Source organism: Trichosurus vulpecula, chromosome 5 (genome assembly GCF_011100635.1).
Source record: "Trichosurus vulpecula isolate mTriVul1 chromosome 5, mTriVul1.pri, whole genome shotgun sequence".
Taxonomy (NCBI): Eukaryota; Metazoa; Chordata; class Mammalia; order Diprotodontia; family Phalangeridae; genus Trichosurus; species Trichosurus vulpecula.
This window is the reverse complement of record NC_050577.1, coordinates 209,177,827-209,196,982: the sequence shown is the minus strand read 5'-3', so window position 1 is coordinate 209,196,982 and position 19,156 is coordinate 209,177,827. Positions and strand designations below refer to the sequence as shown.

General features: G+C 40.1%; 1 protein-coding gene across 1 annotated transcript in view; it reads right to left on the bottom strand.

The window, feature by feature from the left end:
• Positions 1-19,156, bottom strand: part of SLC38A4 (solute carrier family 38 member 4) — a 71,630-nt gene that overhangs the window by 18,973 nt on the left and 33,501 nt on the right. Inside the window, exon 13 of the mRNA XM_036761118.1 lies at positions 5,102-5,226. Within this exon, the coding sequence (XP_036617013.1) occupies positions 5,102-5,226 (125 nt within the window). The remainder of the gene's footprint in view (positions 1-5,101; positions 5,227-19,156) is intronic.

The following is a 19,156-nucleotide window of genomic DNA, read 5'->3' as shown; positions in this document are numbered from 1 at the left end:
AAGAAGACTGGAAATTTAGGAAGGAAACAGATTATAAAGGCCTTTAAAAATCAAGATTTTGGGGGGGGGCAGAGCCAAGATGGTGGCCGGTAAGCAGGAACTAGAGTGAGCTCCGTACCGAGTCCCTCCAAAAACCTATAAAAAATGGCTCTGAACCAATTCTAGAATGGCAGAACCCACAGAACAGCAGAGGGAAGCAGGGCTCCAGCCCAGGACAGCCTGGATGGTCTCTGGGTGAGGTCTATTCCACACAGAACTGGGAGCTGGGAGCTGGGAACGGAGTGGAGCAGAGCCCAGCCTGAGCGGCGTGGAACAACCAAACTTGGAGTCAGGCGGATGGGGCCCCTAGCGCCCTGAATATGTGAGCTGCGGCAGTTACCAGACCCCTCGACCCACAAACACCAAAGACTGCGGGGAAGGTTAGTGGGAAAAGCTGCGGGAGTAGAAGGAGTTCACGGTTTGGCTTCCAGCCCCAGGGGCAGCGGAGGTGGGGCAGCCAAGGCTGTTGTCACTTCCGGCTCCAGGCCCACCTGGTGGGAGGAATTAAGTGGCGGATCAGAGCAGGAGTGCACAGCCTGCTGAAGATCTAAGCCCAGTTCGGGTTGGGGGTTCTTGGGGAAGGAGGAGTGCTGATATGGCAGAGCTGGCACCTCCCCCCCAATGTGGAACATAGAACTCGTAAGTCTACAAGCAGTCATACCCCACTGAAAAACTCAAGGATCAAGTTAGTTGGTTGGGAATATGGCCAGGCAGCGAAAACGCACCCAGATTCAGTCTCAGACTTTGGATTCTTTCTTTGGTGACAAAGAAGACCAAAACATACAGCCTAAAGAAGACAACAAAGTCATAGAGCCTACAACAAAAGCCTCCAAGAAAAACATGAACTGGCCCCAGGCCATAGAAGAACTCAAAAAGGATTTAGAAAAGCAAGTTAGAGAAGTAGAGGAAAAATTGGGAAGAGAAATGAGAAGGATGCGAGAAAACCATGAAAAACAAGTCAATGACTTGCTAAAGGAGACCCAAAAAAATACTGAAAAATACACTGAAGAAAACAACACCTTAAAAAACAGACTAATTCAAATGGCAAAAGAGCTCCAAAAAGCCAATGAGGAGAAGAATGCCTTGAAAGGCAGAATTAGCCAAATGGAAAAGGAGGTCCAAAAGACAACTGAAGAAAATACTACTTTAAAAATTAGATTGGAGCAAGTGGAAGCTAGTGACTTTATGAGAAATCAGGATATTATAAAACAGAACCAAAGGAATGAAAAAATGGAAGACAATGTGAACTATCTCGTGGAAAAACCACTGACCTGGAAAATAGATCCAGGAGAGATTATGTAAAAATTATTGGACTACCTGAAAGCCATGATCAAAAAAAGAGCCTAGATACCATCTTTCAAGAAATTATCAAGGAGAACTGCCCTGATATTCTAGAGCCGCAGGGCAAAATAGAAATTGAAAGAATCCATCGATCACCTCCTCAAATAGATCCCAAAAAGAAATCTCCTAGGAATATTGTGGCCAAATTCCAGAGCTCCCAGATCAAGGAGAAAATACTGCAAGCAGCCAGAAAGAAACAATTTGAGTATTGTGGAAACCCAATCAGAATAACCCAAGATCTAGCAGCCTCTACATTAAGAGATTAAAGGGCTTGGAATGCGATATTCCGGAGGTCAATGGAGCTAGGATTAAAACCTAGAATCACCTACCCAGCAAAACTGAGTATCATGTTCCAAGGCAAAATATGGATTTTCAATAAAATAGAGGACTTTCAAGCTTTCTCAGTGAAAAGACCAGAACTGAATAGAAAATTTGACTTTCAAACACAAGAATCAAGAGAAGCATGAAAAGGTAATCAAGAAACGGAAATTGCAAGGGACTTACTAAAGTTGAACTGTTTTGTTTACATTCCTACATGGAAAGATGATGTGTATGATTCATGAGACCTCAGTATTAGGGTAGTTGAAGGGAATATGCATATATACATGTTTATGTATATATATAAGTGAATGTGTATGTATGTATATATCTATGTGTATATGTATGTATGTGTATGTATGTACATATATATGTGTGTGTGTGTGTGTTTATATATATATATATATATATATATATGTAAAAGAGAGAGCAGACCCAGGGTGAGTTGAAGATGAAGGGAAGATATCTAAAAGAAATAGAATGAAATTAAGGGATGAGAGAGCAACATACTGAGAGAGGGAGATAGGGAGAGATAGAATGGGGTGGATTATCTCACATAAAGGTGGCAAGAGGAAGCAGTTCTGTGGGAGGAGGGGAGAGGGCAGGTGAGGGGGGAATGAGTGAATCTTGCTCTCATCAAATTTGGCCTGAGGAGGGAATACCATACATACTCAATTGGGTATCTTACCCCACAGGAAAGAAGAGGGAAGAAGATAAAAAAAGGAGGGGATGATGGAGGGGAGGGCAAATGGGGGTGGAGGTAATCAAAACAAACACTTTGGAAGGGGGACAGGGTCAAGGGAGAAAATTCAATAAAGTGGGATGGGTTGGGAGGGAGCAAAATGTAGTTAGCCTTTCACAGCATGAGTATTGTGGAAGGGTTATACGTAATGATACATGTCTGGCCTAGGTTGAATTGCTCGACTTCTTGGGGAGGGTGGGTGGGAAGGGAAGAGGGGAGAGAATTTGGAACTCAAAGTTTTAAAAACAGATGTTCAAAAACAAAAAAAAAGTTTTTGCATGCAACTGAAAAATAAGATACACAGGCAATGGGGCGTAGAAATTTATCTTGCCGTACAAGAAAGGAAGGGAAAAGGGGATGAGAGGGGAGGGGTGTGATAGAGGGGAGGGCTGACTGGGGAATAGGGCAACCAGAATATATCTTGGAGTGGGGGGGAGGGTGGAAATGGGGAGAAAATTTGTAATTCAAACTGTTGTGAAAATCAATGCTGAAAACCAAATATGTTAAATAAATAAATTTAAATAAAAAAAATCAAGATTTTATATTTGTTCCTGATGGTAATAGGGAGAAGCTGGAATTGACTGAATTAATTAGGTGATGTGGTCAGACTTGTGCTTTAGGAAGATCAATTTGACATCTAAGTAGAAAATGGACTTTAATGGAGAGAGACTGGGAGCAAGAATAGCATTACCAACAGTTATTGCAATAGTCCTGGCATGAGATGATAAGAGATAGCACCAGGATATTGGCAGTATCAGAGTAGAGAATGGGGCATATACAAGAGGTATTACGAAGGACTTGGCAACCCATCCAATGACTGGGGAGGAAGGGCACAGTGAGATAAAATGAAGAGTTGAGGGAGACACCTAGGGTTCCATTCTAGGAAGACAGGTGTACCCTAGATTAGCAAATCTAATCAGGGAGCAATAATGAATTCAGTTTTAGACATCTTCAGTTATGGGTGGCTATGAGACGTGTAACTTGAGGGCTCCAAAAGGCAGATGAAAATGTGATATTGGACAGGAAAGAAGTTAGGGCTAGATATAGTATAGATCTGAAATTTGTAGATCTGAGAATTATCACAGAGAGATGGTAATCGAATTTATGGAACTTGATGAGATGACTGAGCCAGAATTAGTTCTGGATCCACTATTGAATAGACCAGTTAGTCTATGGAAGGAAGGAGAAGGAGGAGGAGGAAGAGAAAGAGAAGAAGAAGGAACCAAAGAAAATTTACTAGCCTTCCTAAAGTACTGATGAATCAGATGGATAGATCTGGAGAAAGTTTGACTGGACAAGAATTCAGGAGACCTGGCTTCTAGTTTTAACTCTGCCACCAATTTGTTGTTTGACTTTGGGAAAGTCAATTAACTTCTCTGAGCCTCCATTTCTGGAAAACAAGAATACCCAATAGTTATACTATCTACCTCATCAGATTGTTGAATAATCAAGTGGAAATGTGTGTACAAAATATCATGGTCATAAGGTCATGTACTGCACTTAAAGTCACCACCATAATTACATTACATTTTCAGAGTACTAGTCATATGTTCAGCACTATACAGAATGTTCTGTGCAGGATGACACTAATTATTGAATTCCTTGGTTTTCCTCTCCTCTGAGATAAATTAAGAAATTTGGATATTTTGAAAGGCATTAATTTTATAAGAATTTTATGTAGCTTTCATTCATTTTATCTATGTTCTCAACACCAGTTCTACATGAATGGTTTATAGAACCACCACCAACTCTGGTCCCTCCAAGTTTGGAGATAATACAGTATTTGTTAAGGAAAGCAAGTCTGTCAATTCCAAGGTGAATATCCCCTCATTTGGGAAGGGATATAAGCGTGTCAAGTGTCTGAGGCCACATCTGAACTCAGGTCCTCCTGACTCCAGGGCCGGTGTTCTACTCACTGCACCACTTAGCTGCCCAAAATTTTATTGTTTTGTTTTTTGTTTTTAGCAGGGCAACTGGGGTTAAGCGATTTGCCCAAGGTCATATAGCTAGTACATGTATCAAGTGTCTGAGGCTGGATTTGAACTCAGGTCCTCCTGACTCCAGGGCCAGTGCTCTACTCACTGTGCCACCTAGCTGCCAGGGAAGGGATGTTTGTTAAGGGTTGTTATTAAAAGGTAACATAACTAAAGAGACAAATAATGATTTACTATAAGTTTACTCCCAAAATTTGATTCTGATATCTAATTGGCTTCATAGGAAACTGACTTCTTACCAATAACTAAGGAGTAGCCTTGGAAACAGCTTTTTGGATGCAATTGCTAATACTGCCAAAAGGCAAAGTGAAACACTTTCATAATAACAATGAAACCATTACATTATCTGAAGATATGTGGTCACAACTTTATTTTTTTCTACTATTATTTGAATCTCTGGTTGTCATTTTATTAATTCAGTGGATAGCTATCCAGAATACATATTATCTGAAGTCAAGGTAAAAATTTGCTATGATTGTTTCTCCATATGAAATATGCTCATTACACTTAATTAGTGGCAAATAAGACTTTTATAGGCACTATGAAAAATGTTAAGTTCAAAAGTAAAATCATCCTTGCTTATGGATTTCCTAAATTCACACCATTAGAATATAAAATCCAGTAAATTTTCTATTATGTTTCTTCTTCCAAAGCTCTTTTTACTTACCGGGAACAAAACAATAGGCACTGTAAGTGTGACTGCCACAAGCACTGCTAGACGAACCAGAAGAAGTGGGGTGTCAAATGTATACACCTTGGTATAAGCATGGAGTAGTTCATCTTCAACTTCTCCTACATGAGGAACAAAGGAAGCCAATACAGTAAAATTAGCTTTAGTTAAGCTAAATAGGACAACATCTCCTTCATTAAAAGAAATTATATTATATATAATGGTAGGTCCTAAACTTCAGCTATAAGTAAAACCATCCCTACAGTGGGGAGTGGGTGGTGGGAGGGGTATCTGGGGACTAAACGAGACAATGAGAGTACGCAAAGGGAGTCTAGCCTCTAGCTCCTCTCATTAGAGGCTGACTCCTCTATGATTAAACCTGTTCTAATCATATGCCTGGGTCCAGAGCAGAGGAGTCCTTGGGTGGAAAATGGAATGAGAATCATGATGACCCAGCAACAGTTTCTCAAAGTTAGAGCTGCGGGAAAAAGTAAATATCTGTCAATTGGGGAATGGCTAAGCAAATTATAATATATGAATGTAATGAAATATTGCTATACCTTTAGAAATGAAGAATATGGAGAAGCATAGGAAGACTGATATGAACAAAATAAAGTAGGCAGAACAAGGAAAATAATACACATAGCTACAATATGTAAATGGAACAACAATAACAAAATCCATAAATTGACTTCCATGTAATTATTAATGATTAAGCTCAGCTCTGAAAAAGAAAGAAAATAATGCACTTTCTTCCCTTCTTTATGGAGATAAGAAAGAGTGTGCATATAAAACACTGCACTGTGGGTACACTGGGAGTATAAGACTTGCTTGATGTGTTGATTAGTTTTTCTGAACTGCTTTTCTTTTATCTCTTTTTAACATTCTTTGATACAAGGGATAGTTATCTGGGTAGGGGAGGAGAAAGAGCATGTTTGGAAATGAAAGTGATAGAAAGATAAAAGATAAAACATTTTAAAGGTAAAAAAAAGTTTATTCTACATTTGAGGAAAAGATTATAGTGACCCCAAGAGGTTACTTTTGAAACAAGAAGATATTTAATGTGTGATAAAATTGTATACCTTGCCCACCATAAAGAAAATAAAGAAAATGAGACAAAAGGGGAGGGGGAAGCTATAGCAACCAATAGCAAAAGTACTTTCTATACTCTTTGATGTGGTTCACATCAACAATTAGTTCATATCTAACATTGTCCTGAGAGAATGGCTAATGGAAAAAGTAAATCAAAAACACAGGGAAAACTCTCCCTTGGTATCCTTTTACTCCCAAGGATGAACTTGACTTGAACAATTTGGTTTACCAAATCAATGAAAATGATATATAACACCAGATTCGATAGCCTTTCCACATGAATTCCACTGTGAATACAGTTATATTTTTTAAGGGTTAATGAAATCTTGTGGAGTTCAAACGTAACTGTAACATAAAAAGAGGCTATGAGAAGACTGGAAGTTTAACTGCTGTTCTGGGGGGACTTATAAGCAACATGTCTTGAGCAAGGCTGTTCGATCCTAAGGATACTCATTGGTGAGGTGAAGGACAAATAAGGAGACTTCTGATGAAGAGGATGGTTGAGACCTAAAAGAATTCAGCTCTCCTGCAAATATCTCAGTAAACTCTGAACATTCATTAGAAGGAGCAATGATAATGGAAGCCAAAGAAAAATGGCTATAAGCTACTCCACCCTGTCCAGGACTTCACAAGAAGATTATCAGAAAACTTTGGAGACTGAGTGGGGATCAACCAGGCAGAAGGTGCAGTAAACATGTAGCCTAAATTCACAACTAAACACAGAGTCAGACTACCTCCTAGCCCAGGGCACAGGAAGCTCTTGTTCAAGTCACAGCAAAAGAAATGGCCAGACCAAAACTGAGGAAACGTAGGATCTAGACATCTATACCAAAGCCACAAAAGAAAGGGCAAGTCTGGACCAGTACTCAAAAAGGCAGGATATAGCAAAATGCCCATAAAGTCCACATGTGAGTCACAGCTGCAGACAGGAACAGACCAGTTCCTGGAAAGCACAAAATACAGACAATCACAAAAAGAGTCATAGCAGGAGGTAGGGACAGACTAGAAATGAGGCAGGCAGGCCCAAATCTGCACCCAAGAAGCCCATGAACAATTCAGAACCCTCAGGTGACACATATTTGAAGTATAGCATGAGGGAAGGCCAAACCAGTGTTCAGGCAAGCCCAACTCCTAGGCAGCACATGCCAAACCAGTGTCCAGGCAAGCCCAACTCCTAGTCAGCACATGCCCAAGCCACAACAGAGGAAAGAACTTAGGAAGTACAATGGAAGAAAAGAACTTAGAGTATAGCAGGAAGCCTGCTCCCAGCACAATTTACAATATCTTATTTGCACTAGTAAGGGTTACAAAAAGGGATAAGAGCTGACAATTGTAAGTAGGAGACTATGGGAGGGACAAAATGACTAAGACACCCCATCCCCACCCCTGTGATAATCATAGAACAACCTATTTCTTTTTCCTTTATAGAAATGGACAATGGAAGCATCCTTGAACTCCTTGGGGATGCCTTTTTCTTGCCATATAACCTGGAAAATTTCAGTCAGGTTTTGTACAAGTAGTGGACCCCCTGTCTTGTAAATCTCAGCACCAGGTTCATGGCCACATGATAGGAACCCAATGGCATTCAAAACCTCTTCTTCAGTTGGAAGTTTGGCTAGGGAGGGACTGACTTCAACCTGAAGTATTATGGTCAATGGTGTCAGCACTGATTAATTATGGTCTGCTTAGAATGCTTTGGGAGTGTTCAGCTCATCTCTCCAAGATCATGTCTTTATCACTAATCAATGTGGCCCTACCAGTGCTGAGTTGAGATGCAACCTTATATTTTGACTCATAAATAACATTCAGGGAATCACAAAATCACTTTGGATCATTAACTATCAGCATAAAACAATTTCATCTGCCTTCTTACTGAGCCAGGAATGTTGAATCTCTCTAAGCTTCACTTGCACTTTACTTTTGATGAAGTTAAATGCTGCCTTCTTAGAAATGGATGAACTATCCTACTAGCAAACCCTGTGGAGTTCTTGTTTTTTGTTTGCCAGCTTCTGAATTTCCCCATCATTTTGATCAAACCAAGCTTGATGCTTGTGAGTGTTCTGGCCCAAATGAACAAATGCAGTGCTGTACATCAAATCTGAAAGCTGCCCACTCATTTCTCTCTTCCACTGTTGCCAAACACCTGATAGCTAAGCTTTCCTTCCAAGTTAGCAACAAACTGTTCATCCACAGAGAAGGACTGTTGACATTATGTCTTCTGGTAGTTGTCTTGCCTTGGGGACTCCACTTTTGCTGAAGACAAATATTTAGCTTGGAAAAGATAAGTCTGTGATTAGTCTAGCACTCTATGCATATATTGCCTTCATCATTCTCACTTCCTGTCTCTTCTTACAATGAAATGCTAGTGTTTGCTGTGAGGGTCTATCCATGAAGCATTATTGTATTTCAGTAAGCCAAAGACAGTTTTGGTGATGAGAGCATCATGAGACACACTTCTTTAATAGTAAAGCACCTTTCCTATTGCGGGTTTTGACTCTATTCCTACTGAGGACTCTCTGCCATGTCAAATAGTCTATGCCTCTTCTGGTCTTAAAGTCACTCAGAAGTACAAGCTTCTCCTCTTTTGATGATGAGGGTCTCCAGGTCTTCATAACATTTTTCTTTGACCTCATCAAGGTTCATCATCATATTATATCCTGCAAGTGACCATCCCATTGTCATAGGCCTGTAGTTCACTCCTTTTGGGAAATATACAAGCTTATTGACTAGATTAGTTTTTATTGTGAAACCTATACCAGCTTCAAAATTCTCTCCTTCACTGTGGTCACTCCAGAAACATATGTATCCAGATCGAACTTCAGTAAGCTAGTCATTTGTCAGCCTTGTTTCACTCAGGGCTGCTATCTGGATGCAATACTTGCTGAGTTCTCTTACAAAAAGAGCTCTTCATCTTTCATGTCTACTGGATTTGATGTTGTCCATATGCTTGCACATATTCCATGTACCACTGGTGAGTAGAATCATCTTCACAAAAGTTTTCCTACTTTTTCTGTCTTGGCTGCAGGATGGGTTGCCTACCTGCTGCAGTAGGCAGACCAGAGTTGCATGAAGTGGACAATTTTAGGGCACCTTTTCTAACCCCTTCTTCATGCCAGTCTGCTTAGATACCCGGGGGCTGCTAAATCCACTTCAGCTCAATGAGAAGACAACCCTATGCCCTGGGCCTCCTGTGTACAGGCTTGTGACTACAGCTGCCAGTGTATTCCTAGCTGCAACTTCATTACTTGCTTGTCTCCACAGGACTTTGAGGTGCATAAAAATGGTAAAATGGTATGGGTGACGTCTTCTGATGCACGCCTAAATTGCATTTAAATGAGGCAAAGTTGGCAGTCATTGGCTTCACTCTCTTCCAGAGTCATCAGAATCTAGTGGCAAGAGAAAAATCAAGGAAATTGGCAATGGCTCGGGATACAGTGGGACTGCTAGGCAGTGCAGTAGATAGAGCACTAGCCCCAGAGTCAGGAGGACCTGAACTCAAATCCGGCCTCAGTCACTTGACACTTACTAGCTATGTGACCCTGGGCAAGTCATTTAATCTCAATTGCCTTGCAATAAAAAGGATGCAGTGGATGAGCTTAGCATCTTTGTTGTCTAACCAAGCTCTAAATTCTCTACAATATCTGTTTCTACTGCCTTCATAACCCACTGGAACAAATTGGTCTTATCCGCCCATTCCAATAGGGAAGTCTTCACATGCTTGCGGTAGACACTCCCCTAACTCACCGAAGAGTTTGATGCCCATTAATTACCTTCAACCTGGCTTAGCTTGTCTGCTAAAACAGTTTACCACTGCACATGCTTTCTGGAGCCACAAATGAGAGTTGGGTAGCAGGTAGATACCAAAGGTTGAAAGTTACTCTGAAAAGGGCTTGGCAGCCCTCACATCAGAGGTAATAGTCTTCCCTGAACATCTGTACACTTCACATCTAAGTACCAGCATACCTAAGTAGTAGTAGGAATAGCACCAAGAACATGGAAGAATATATAGTCTCATATAAGCAAAAATTCTAATCCAGAAATAAGGCTGCAGATACAAGTAAATTTTTTTAAAAAAACTAAACATCTGGAAGAATAAAAGGTCAAGAATGTCTAGGGAATCAATGAAAAAACTGTGAAGGAAGGTGTTCTATCAGTACCAGATCTCAAATTATATAATAAAGTGACAGTCATCAATGGAATTTAGTCCTGGCTAAGAAATAGAATAATTGATCAGTGGGATAGATTAGATAGATAATATATAGAAATGAATGATCATAGTAATCTAGCATTTGATAAACTCAATGATCCAAGCTTTGGGGCAAGAACTCAATACACAACAAAAACTGGCAAGCAATCTGGCAGAAATGAGGCATTGACCAACATCTCACATCATATAACAAGATCAAAATGGGCACATGATTTAGACATAAAGAGTGATATCATAAGCAAATTAAGGGAATATAAAAAATCATCTGTCAAATCTATGGATAAGGGGAGAGTTTGTCATCAAACAAGAGATGAAGTAGTTCAGGAGGTTGAGCCAAGATGGCAGCATGAAAGCAGTATCTTACTGGAGCTCTCTCACAAATTTTGTCACATACCTCTAAAAAAAAACTGAATCTGAGCATATTTGAGAGAGAAGCCACTAGTAGACTGAGTGAGGCAAATTTCCAAGCCAGGACAGTCCGCAGGGTCAACAGGATGGATCTGTGGGCTGGAAGAGTGCCTGGCACACAGAACTGCACCGAACCACACCAAAGTGGGAGCAGCTGTGGAACTCAGGCAGTGATCCAGGCTGAGAGAGCACTGGGCATGCAAAACTGGGGGTGATGCCCAGGTCTCTCAGCTCAGGACAGGAGTCTGTCAGAGCTACAGGAGCCAGCAGTGGAGCACCTGCAGCCATGAGAGCAACTACTCCTGAGGCTCCACAGTCTAAAGGTTTGAAACTTGCCTTCTTGAATTTCTGGGAGTAAGGAGGACCAAGTAAAACTTCTCTCAGCCCTCCCTTCCTCACCCAGATAATACTTCCTGGGGAGAAACCCTGAAATAGAGGAGCCAGAAGTGAGGCTTCACTAGCCAAATGGTGGGAGTTCCTGAGCCCCAGGGGGGTGGAGCCAGCAAGGATCAACACCAGGAACCCAGAGATGCCTTTGCACAGCCAGGGGAGGTGGCAGACATCAGTGTAGACAACTGCTGAGACCACCCATGCTGTAGCACAGCCCTAGGGGAAGAGGAGACTTCCAGCAGCCAGACCACCCCTCCCCCACAAGTCACAAAGTGACCCCCTGGGGAAACTCGGAAAGACCTCACTGGGCCTGTATTCTTAGCACACACCAGCTGACTCCAGCTCAGCACCAGGTGAGCAACAGCAGTATATAGCCTCTAGCTGACAAAACCAGAGGCCACAGCAGACAAAGCCAGTAACCAGGCCCCTAGTTCCCAGCACAAGAAGCTTGGTACAGAGTCCCCTGAGCCCCAGAAGGAAAGATCCTCTTTAAAGCCAGGAAAAAGATAACAAACATGAAGAGGCACTCCAGAAAACTGAGGACTGTTGATTCTTTTTATGCAGACATGGGAGACCAAAATGCCAATTCAGAAGAGGACAGCATTGACACTATATCCACATCTGAAATGCCAAAAGGGAATGTGAACTGGTCTCAGGCCCAAAAAGCATTCCTGGAAAAGCTCAAGGAGGATTTTAAAAACCAAATTATAGAGGAGGTAAAAGAAAAAATGGAAAAAATTCACTGATGAGATCAAATCTTTAAAAAGTAAAATTGGTGGAATGGTTAAGGAGATACACAAAGTAATTGGAGAGAATGGTGCCCTGAAAAGTAAAATTAACCAAATGGAAAAGGAGGACCAGAAGCTGAATGAAGAAAACAATTTGTTAAAAATTAGAATTGGGCAAGTAGAAGCTAATGACTCTATGAGGCATCAAGAATCAGTCAAACAAAATCTGAAGAGTGAAAAAATAGAAGAAAATATGAAATATCTAATTGGAAAACAACTGACCTAGAAAATAGATCCAGGAGAGACAATTTAAAAATTATTGGTCTACTGGAAAGCCACAAAGAAAAAAAGAGCTTAGGCAGTATCTTCCAAGAAATCATCAAGGAAAACTACTTCAAGGTCCTAGAACCAGAGGGTAAAATATTCATCAAAAGAATCCACTGATCACCCCTTGAAAGAGATCCCAAATTGAAAACTCCAAGGAATATTATAGCCAAATTCTAGAAGTATCAGATCAAGGAGAAAATACTGCAGGCAGCCAGAAAGAAACAATTCAAATATCTCAGAACTACAGTTAGGATCATGCAGGATCTTGCAGCTTCTGCATTAAAAGACAGGAGGAATTGGAATAAGATATTCCAAAAGGCAAAGGAGCTTGAGCTACAATCAAGGATCAACTACCCAGCAAAATTGAGCACAATTTTTCAGGTAAGGAGACAGACATTCAATGAAATAAAGGAATTTCAGACTTTCATGATGAAAAGGCCAGAGCTCAATGGAGAATTTGATATTTAAATACAAAACTCAAGAGAGACATAAAAAAGGTAAACAAGGGAAGAAAAAAACTTGTTAATCAATAAGGGCAAATTGTTTACATCCTTATATAGGATTAAATTGTTTTATATATGTTTCATATATATATATATATATATATATATGTCAATCTTGAGAATAGTACAGTTATGACAAGAATTTTTTAAAAGTTATGTACATAGATTGAGAGAGTTAGTATAAAATAACTGATTGGGGTGGAGCCAAGATGGCACTGTGAAAGGAAGGAACTACCAGAGCACTCTCACAGATTCTGTCAGATACATCTAAAAAAACTAATCTGAGCAGATTTGAGAGAGTTAGAAGCCACTAGTAGACTGAGAGGGGTAGGCGCGCCGGGCACGTGGATTGGGACCAGACAAAACCAATCGGGAACAGCAGAGGAATCTAGCCAGTCTGCAAGTCTGGGAGAGCACTGGGTGAGCAAAATGCAGGGGCAGGAACAGGTCCAGGGCAGAAGTACCAAATGCAGCCACAATTGAGCCCCAGCTCTCTCAGCCTAGTATGGGAGTCTGTTGGAGCACAGAGCCTGCAACTGCTGGAGCAACTAGCCTGGAGGCCTCCAACCCCCAGCAAATGCAAGGGCACCAGACCAAACCAGCCACAAACAGCAGAGAAATCCAGCCAGCATGCCAGTCTGGGAGGTCACTGGGTGAGTGTAACACCAGAGGAGGAATGGGCCCAGGGCAGAAGTACCATCTATGGCTGCAATTGAGCCCCAAGCCTCTCAGCCCAGGACAGGAGTCTGTCAGAGTGCAGAGCCTGTGGCTGCCAGAGCAGCTAGGCTGGAGGCCTCCAACCCACAGTCTAAAGGTTTGAAGCTTACCTTCTTGAACTTCTAGGAGCCATGATGGCCAGGTAAAATGGCTCATATCCCTCCCTTGAATAAACCTAGAGAATAAAACCTCAGGAGAAACAGAGGAACCAGAAGGGGGGGGGCTTCAGTAGTGAGAAAAGTCAGGGAGAGGGCCCTTCCTGTGGTGGCAGAAGGAGACTACTGCAGGAAGAGAGGTGTCCCAGCAACCCTCACCTCAGCAGAATGAGAGTAACTGTGCCCCAGGGGGTGGAGCGAACTAACATCAATGCCAGGACCCCAGACTTGGCTTTGCACAGTCAGGAGAAGTTGCAGACACCAATGCAGGCACCAGCTGAGACCACCCATGCTGTAGAACACTCCTGAGGAAGAAGAGACTTGAAGCAGCCAGACTACCCCTCCCCCACACCTCATGAAACAAGAGGCCATAGCACATAAAGCTAGATCCCAACACAAGAAACTTGGGACACAGCCCCCTGAGCCCCAGAAGCAGAGATCTACTTCAGAAACCAGGAGGAAAAAAACCACCATGAAAAAAGAATAGCAAGAAGCCTTCAAAGAAGATTGATTTGTATTATGGAGACAGGAATGATCAAAATACCAATTCAGAAGAGGACAGCATGGATACTACACCTACATCTGAAACCTCAAAAGGGAAAGTGAACTGGTCTCCAGACCAAAAAGCATTACTGGAAGAACTCAAGGAGGACTTTAAAAACCAAATTAGGGAGGTAAAAGAAAAAATGGAAAAAAATTCAATGAGGAAAACAAATCTTTAAAAGGTAAAATCAGGGAATTGGTTAAGGAAAATCAGAATATAATTGGAGAAAATGTCTCATTGAAAAGCAAAATCAACCTAATGAAAAAGGAGATAGAGAAGATAAAGGAAGAAAACAAAACACTAAAAATTAGAATTGGGCAAGTAGAAGCTAATGAGTCTATAAGACATCAAGAATCAGTCAAACAAAATCTAAAAAATGAAAAAATAGAAGAAAACGTGAACTATATGATTGGAAAAACAACCAACCTGGAAAATAGATCCAGGAGAGACAATCTAAGAATTATTGGTCTACCTGAAAGCTATGAGGAAAAAAAGAGCCTGGACAGTATCTTCCATGAAATCCTTAAGGAAAATTGCCCAGAGGTGCTAGAACCAGAGGGTAAAATTGTCATCGAAAGAATCCATCAACCACTACCTGAAAAAGATCTCAAATTGAAAACTCCAAGAAATATTATAGCCAAATTCCAGAACTACCAGGTCAAGGAGAAAATCCTACAAGCAGCTAGAAAGAATTCAAATATCGTGGAACTACAGTCAGAATCATGCAGGATCTTTCAGCTTCTACATTAAAAGACAGGAGAAATTGGAATACAATATTCCAAAAGGCAAAGGAGCTTGGACTACAACCAAGGATCAACTACCCAGCAAAACTGAGCATAATTTTCCGGGCAAGGAGATGGACATTCAATGAAATAAGGGAATTCCACACCTTCCTGATGAAAAGGCCAGAGCTCAATGGAAAATTTGATCTCCAAATACAAAACTCAAGAGAGACATAAAAAGGTAAATGGGGAAAAAACCCTAGTTAATCAACAAGGCTAATTAATTACATTCTTATATAGGATTATTTTGTTTTATATATGCTTTATATATATATATATATATATGTCAATCTTGAGAATAGTATACTCATTATGACAATTGAAAGGGATATTCATAGACTGTGGATATCAGTATAAAATAACCGATGTAATGATAAAAAATATAGGTGATATAAAGGGATGGTTCTGGGACAAGAGGTAAGGAGTAGTAGAAAAGGGTAAATTACATCACATGAAGAAGCATAAAAACATATTGTAATAGAGGGAAAGAAGGGAGGGAGAAGAGCAGTATTTGGGCTTTACATTCATCAGATTTGGTTCAAGAAGCGAATAACATACCCTGATAAGTACAGAAATCTAACTTGTCCTACAGGCAGGAGGGGAAAGGGAAAAAACGGGAGGGGGTGGTCAGAAGGGAGGGAAGAAGTAGCAAGGGGAAACCAGTAAGATAAGGGAGGGGAATCAAGAGGGAGGGTAAACTGAGGATGTGGACAGTCAAAAGCAAAACTTTGTTGAGGAGTGGAAGGGGAAAGGGAGAAATAAAATCATAAACAGTGCGAAAAGGACCCATATGTACAAAAATATTTATAGCAGCTCTTTTTGTGGTAGCAAAGAATTGGAAATCCAGGGAATGCCCATAAATTGGGGAATGGCTGAACAAGTTGTGGTATATGAATGTAATGGAATACTATTGTGCTATAAGAAATGGGGAAGATATGGACTTCATAACAACCTGGAAAAACCTACACCAGATAATACTGAGTGAACAGAGCAGAACCAGAAGAACATTACACACAACCACAGATATGTGGATTCTGTGATGACTAACCCTGATAGATTTGCTCTTCTCAGCAATACCAGGTGCAAGGACAACTCCAGGGGACTCATGATGGAGAGAGCTATCTACATTCGGAGAGAGAACTATGGAGTCTGAACACAGATCGAGGCACACTGTATGCTCTCCTTTTTTCCCTTTGTTTTTTTTTCTCTTTTGTTTTTTTTTTTTTGGTTTTGTTTCTTCTTTCTTGTGATTCAATCCATTGGTCAAAATTTTTCTTTGCAACTTGACTATCATGTAAATAGGTTCAATGCAAAGTTATGTGTAGGAGATATATCGGATTCCATGCCATCTTGGGAAGGGAATGGCGGAGGGGAGGAAGACAATCTGGAACTCAAAATTATGTGGAACTGAGTGTAAAATAAAAAATCTTAATTATATTAGTGTAAATATATTAAATATATTAGTGTAAAATAAAAAATCTTAATTATAAAAAAATAACTGATATAATGATACAAAATATAATTAAGGTGTGTAAAGGGATTGTTCTGGAAGAAGAGGTAAGGAGGTGGTAGAAAAGGGTAAATTACATCACATGAAGAGGCACAAAATCATATTATAGCAGAGGGAAAGAAGTGAGGGAGAAAAGCAGTACCTGATTTGGATCAAGAAGGGAATAACAGACTTTGATAAGTATAGAAATCAAACTTGTCCTACAGGCAGTAAGAGGGAAAAGGGGAAAGAAAAGGGTGGGTCGTAAGAAGGGAGGGAAGAAGTAGCAAGGGGAAAAGGGTAAGATAAGGGAGGGGAATCAATAGGGAGGGTAAAATGAGGAAGGTGGCAGTCAAAAGCAAAACTCTTATGAGCAGTGGGAGAAATAAAAGCATAAATGGGGGGGGGGGGAATAAGATGGAGAAAAAGACACATATAGTAATAACTTTGAATGTCAATAGGATGAATTCTCCCATAAAGCAGAGGCAGATAGCAGAATGGATTAAAAACCATAATCCTACAATATGTTGTTTACAAGAAACACATTTGAAACAGGGGGATATACACAGGGTAAAGGTAAAAGGCTGGAGTAGAATATATTGTGCATCAGCTAAAGTAAGAAAAGCAGAGGTAGCAATACTAATCTCAGATAAAGCAAAAGCAAGGATCGATCTAACTAAAAGAGATAAGGAAGGACACTATATCCTGCTAAAAGCTACCATAGACAATGGAGCAATATCATTACTTAACATATATGCACCAAGTGGCATGGAATAGCATACAGATTCTTAGAGAAGTTAAGGGAATTACAGGAAGAAATAGACAGCAAAACTATACTAGTGGGGGACCTCAACCTCCCCCTCTCTTGATAAACTTGATAAATCTAACCTCAAAACAAACAAGAAATGGGACAGTTAGGTGGCACAGTGAGTAGAGCACTGGCCCTGGAGTCAGCAGGACCTGAGTTCAAATCCAGCCTCATACACTTGACACATGTACTAGCTGTGTGACCTTGGGCAAGTCACTTAACCCCAATTGCCCTGCCAAAAAAAAACAGCAAAAAAAAAAGAAGTTAAGGAGGTGAACAGAATTTTAGAAAAGGTAGATATGAGAGACCTCTGGAGAAAACTGAATGGGGATAAAAGGGAATATACCTTTTTCTCAGTGGCACATGGCACATACTAAAAAATTGACCATGTACTAGGGCATAAAAACCTCACAGTCCAGTGTAGAAAGGCAGAAATTGTCAATGCATCCTTTTCAGACCATGATACAATAACAATTATTTGTACTAAAGGATCATGGAAAGATAAACTAAAAATTAATTGGAAACTAAATAATCTAATCCTAAAGAATGAGAGGGTCAAAGAACAAATCATAGAAACAATAACTTCAAGAGAATGACAATAATGAAAAAGCATAACAAAACTTTTGGGATGCAACAAAAGCAGTTCTTAGGGGAAGTTTTATATCTCTAAAAGCTTACATGAACAAAACACAGAAAAAGGAGATCGGTGAGTTGGGCATGCAACTGAAAAAGCTAGAAGAAGAACAAATTGAAAATCCCCAATTAAATACCAAATTAGAAATACTGAAAACCAAAGGAGAGATTAATAAAATTGAAATCAAGAAAACTATTGAACTAATAAAACTAAGAGCTGGTTTTATAAAAAAAACAGTAAAATTGATAAACCTTTGTTCAATTTGATTTAAAAAAAAAGAAAGAAGAAAACCAAATTGCCAATATCAAAAATGAATATGCATCCATATTCATGAGGGAAATCAGTCTATGATTTTCTTTCTCTGTTTTGATTCTTCCTGGTTAGGTATTAGTACCATATTTGTGTTATAAAAAGAATTTGGTAGGACTCCTTCTTTGCCTATTTTCCCACATAGCCTATAAAGTATGGGAATTAATTGGTCTTTATATGCTTGATAGAAGTCACATGTAAAACCATCTGGCCCTGGATTTTTTCCTAGGGAGTTTATTGATGACTTGCTCAATTTTTTTTTCTGAGATGGGGTTATCAATCTGCAATACCACTTCTAGAGTTGTATCTCAAAGAAATCATGCAGGTGGGAAATGGATTCATATATACAAAAATATTTATAGCTGCTGTCTTTGTGGTAGCAAAAATTGGAAATCAAGGGGATGCCCACCAATTGGAGAATGGCTAAACAAATTGTAGCATATGAATCTAATGAAATACTATTGTGCAATAAGAAATGAGGAACAGACGGACTTCATTACAACCTGGACAGGCTTATATGAACTGATGCTGAGTGAGGGGAGCAGAACCAGGAGATCATTATACACAACTACAGATACACGGTCTCTGTAAGGACTAACTTTGATAAACTTACTCCTCTCATCAATACAAGGTTCAAAGACAGCTCCAAAAGACTCATGATGGAAAAAGCTATGCACATTCAGAAAGAGAATTATGGAGTCTGAATGCAGATTGATGCAAACTATTTGCTCTCTTTTTTTTCCTTCTTTTTTGGTTTCATTTCTCCTCTGTCATGATTCATTTTATTGGTCATAATTCTTCTTTACAACTGGGCTATTATGTAAATAAATTCAATGTGAAAGTAAATGTAGAACCTACATTGGATTACAAGCTGTCTCGGGGGGCGGGGAAGGAGAGGAAGGGAGAGAAAATTTGAAACCCAAAAACCTGTGCAACTGAATGTCATAAACTGAAAATTA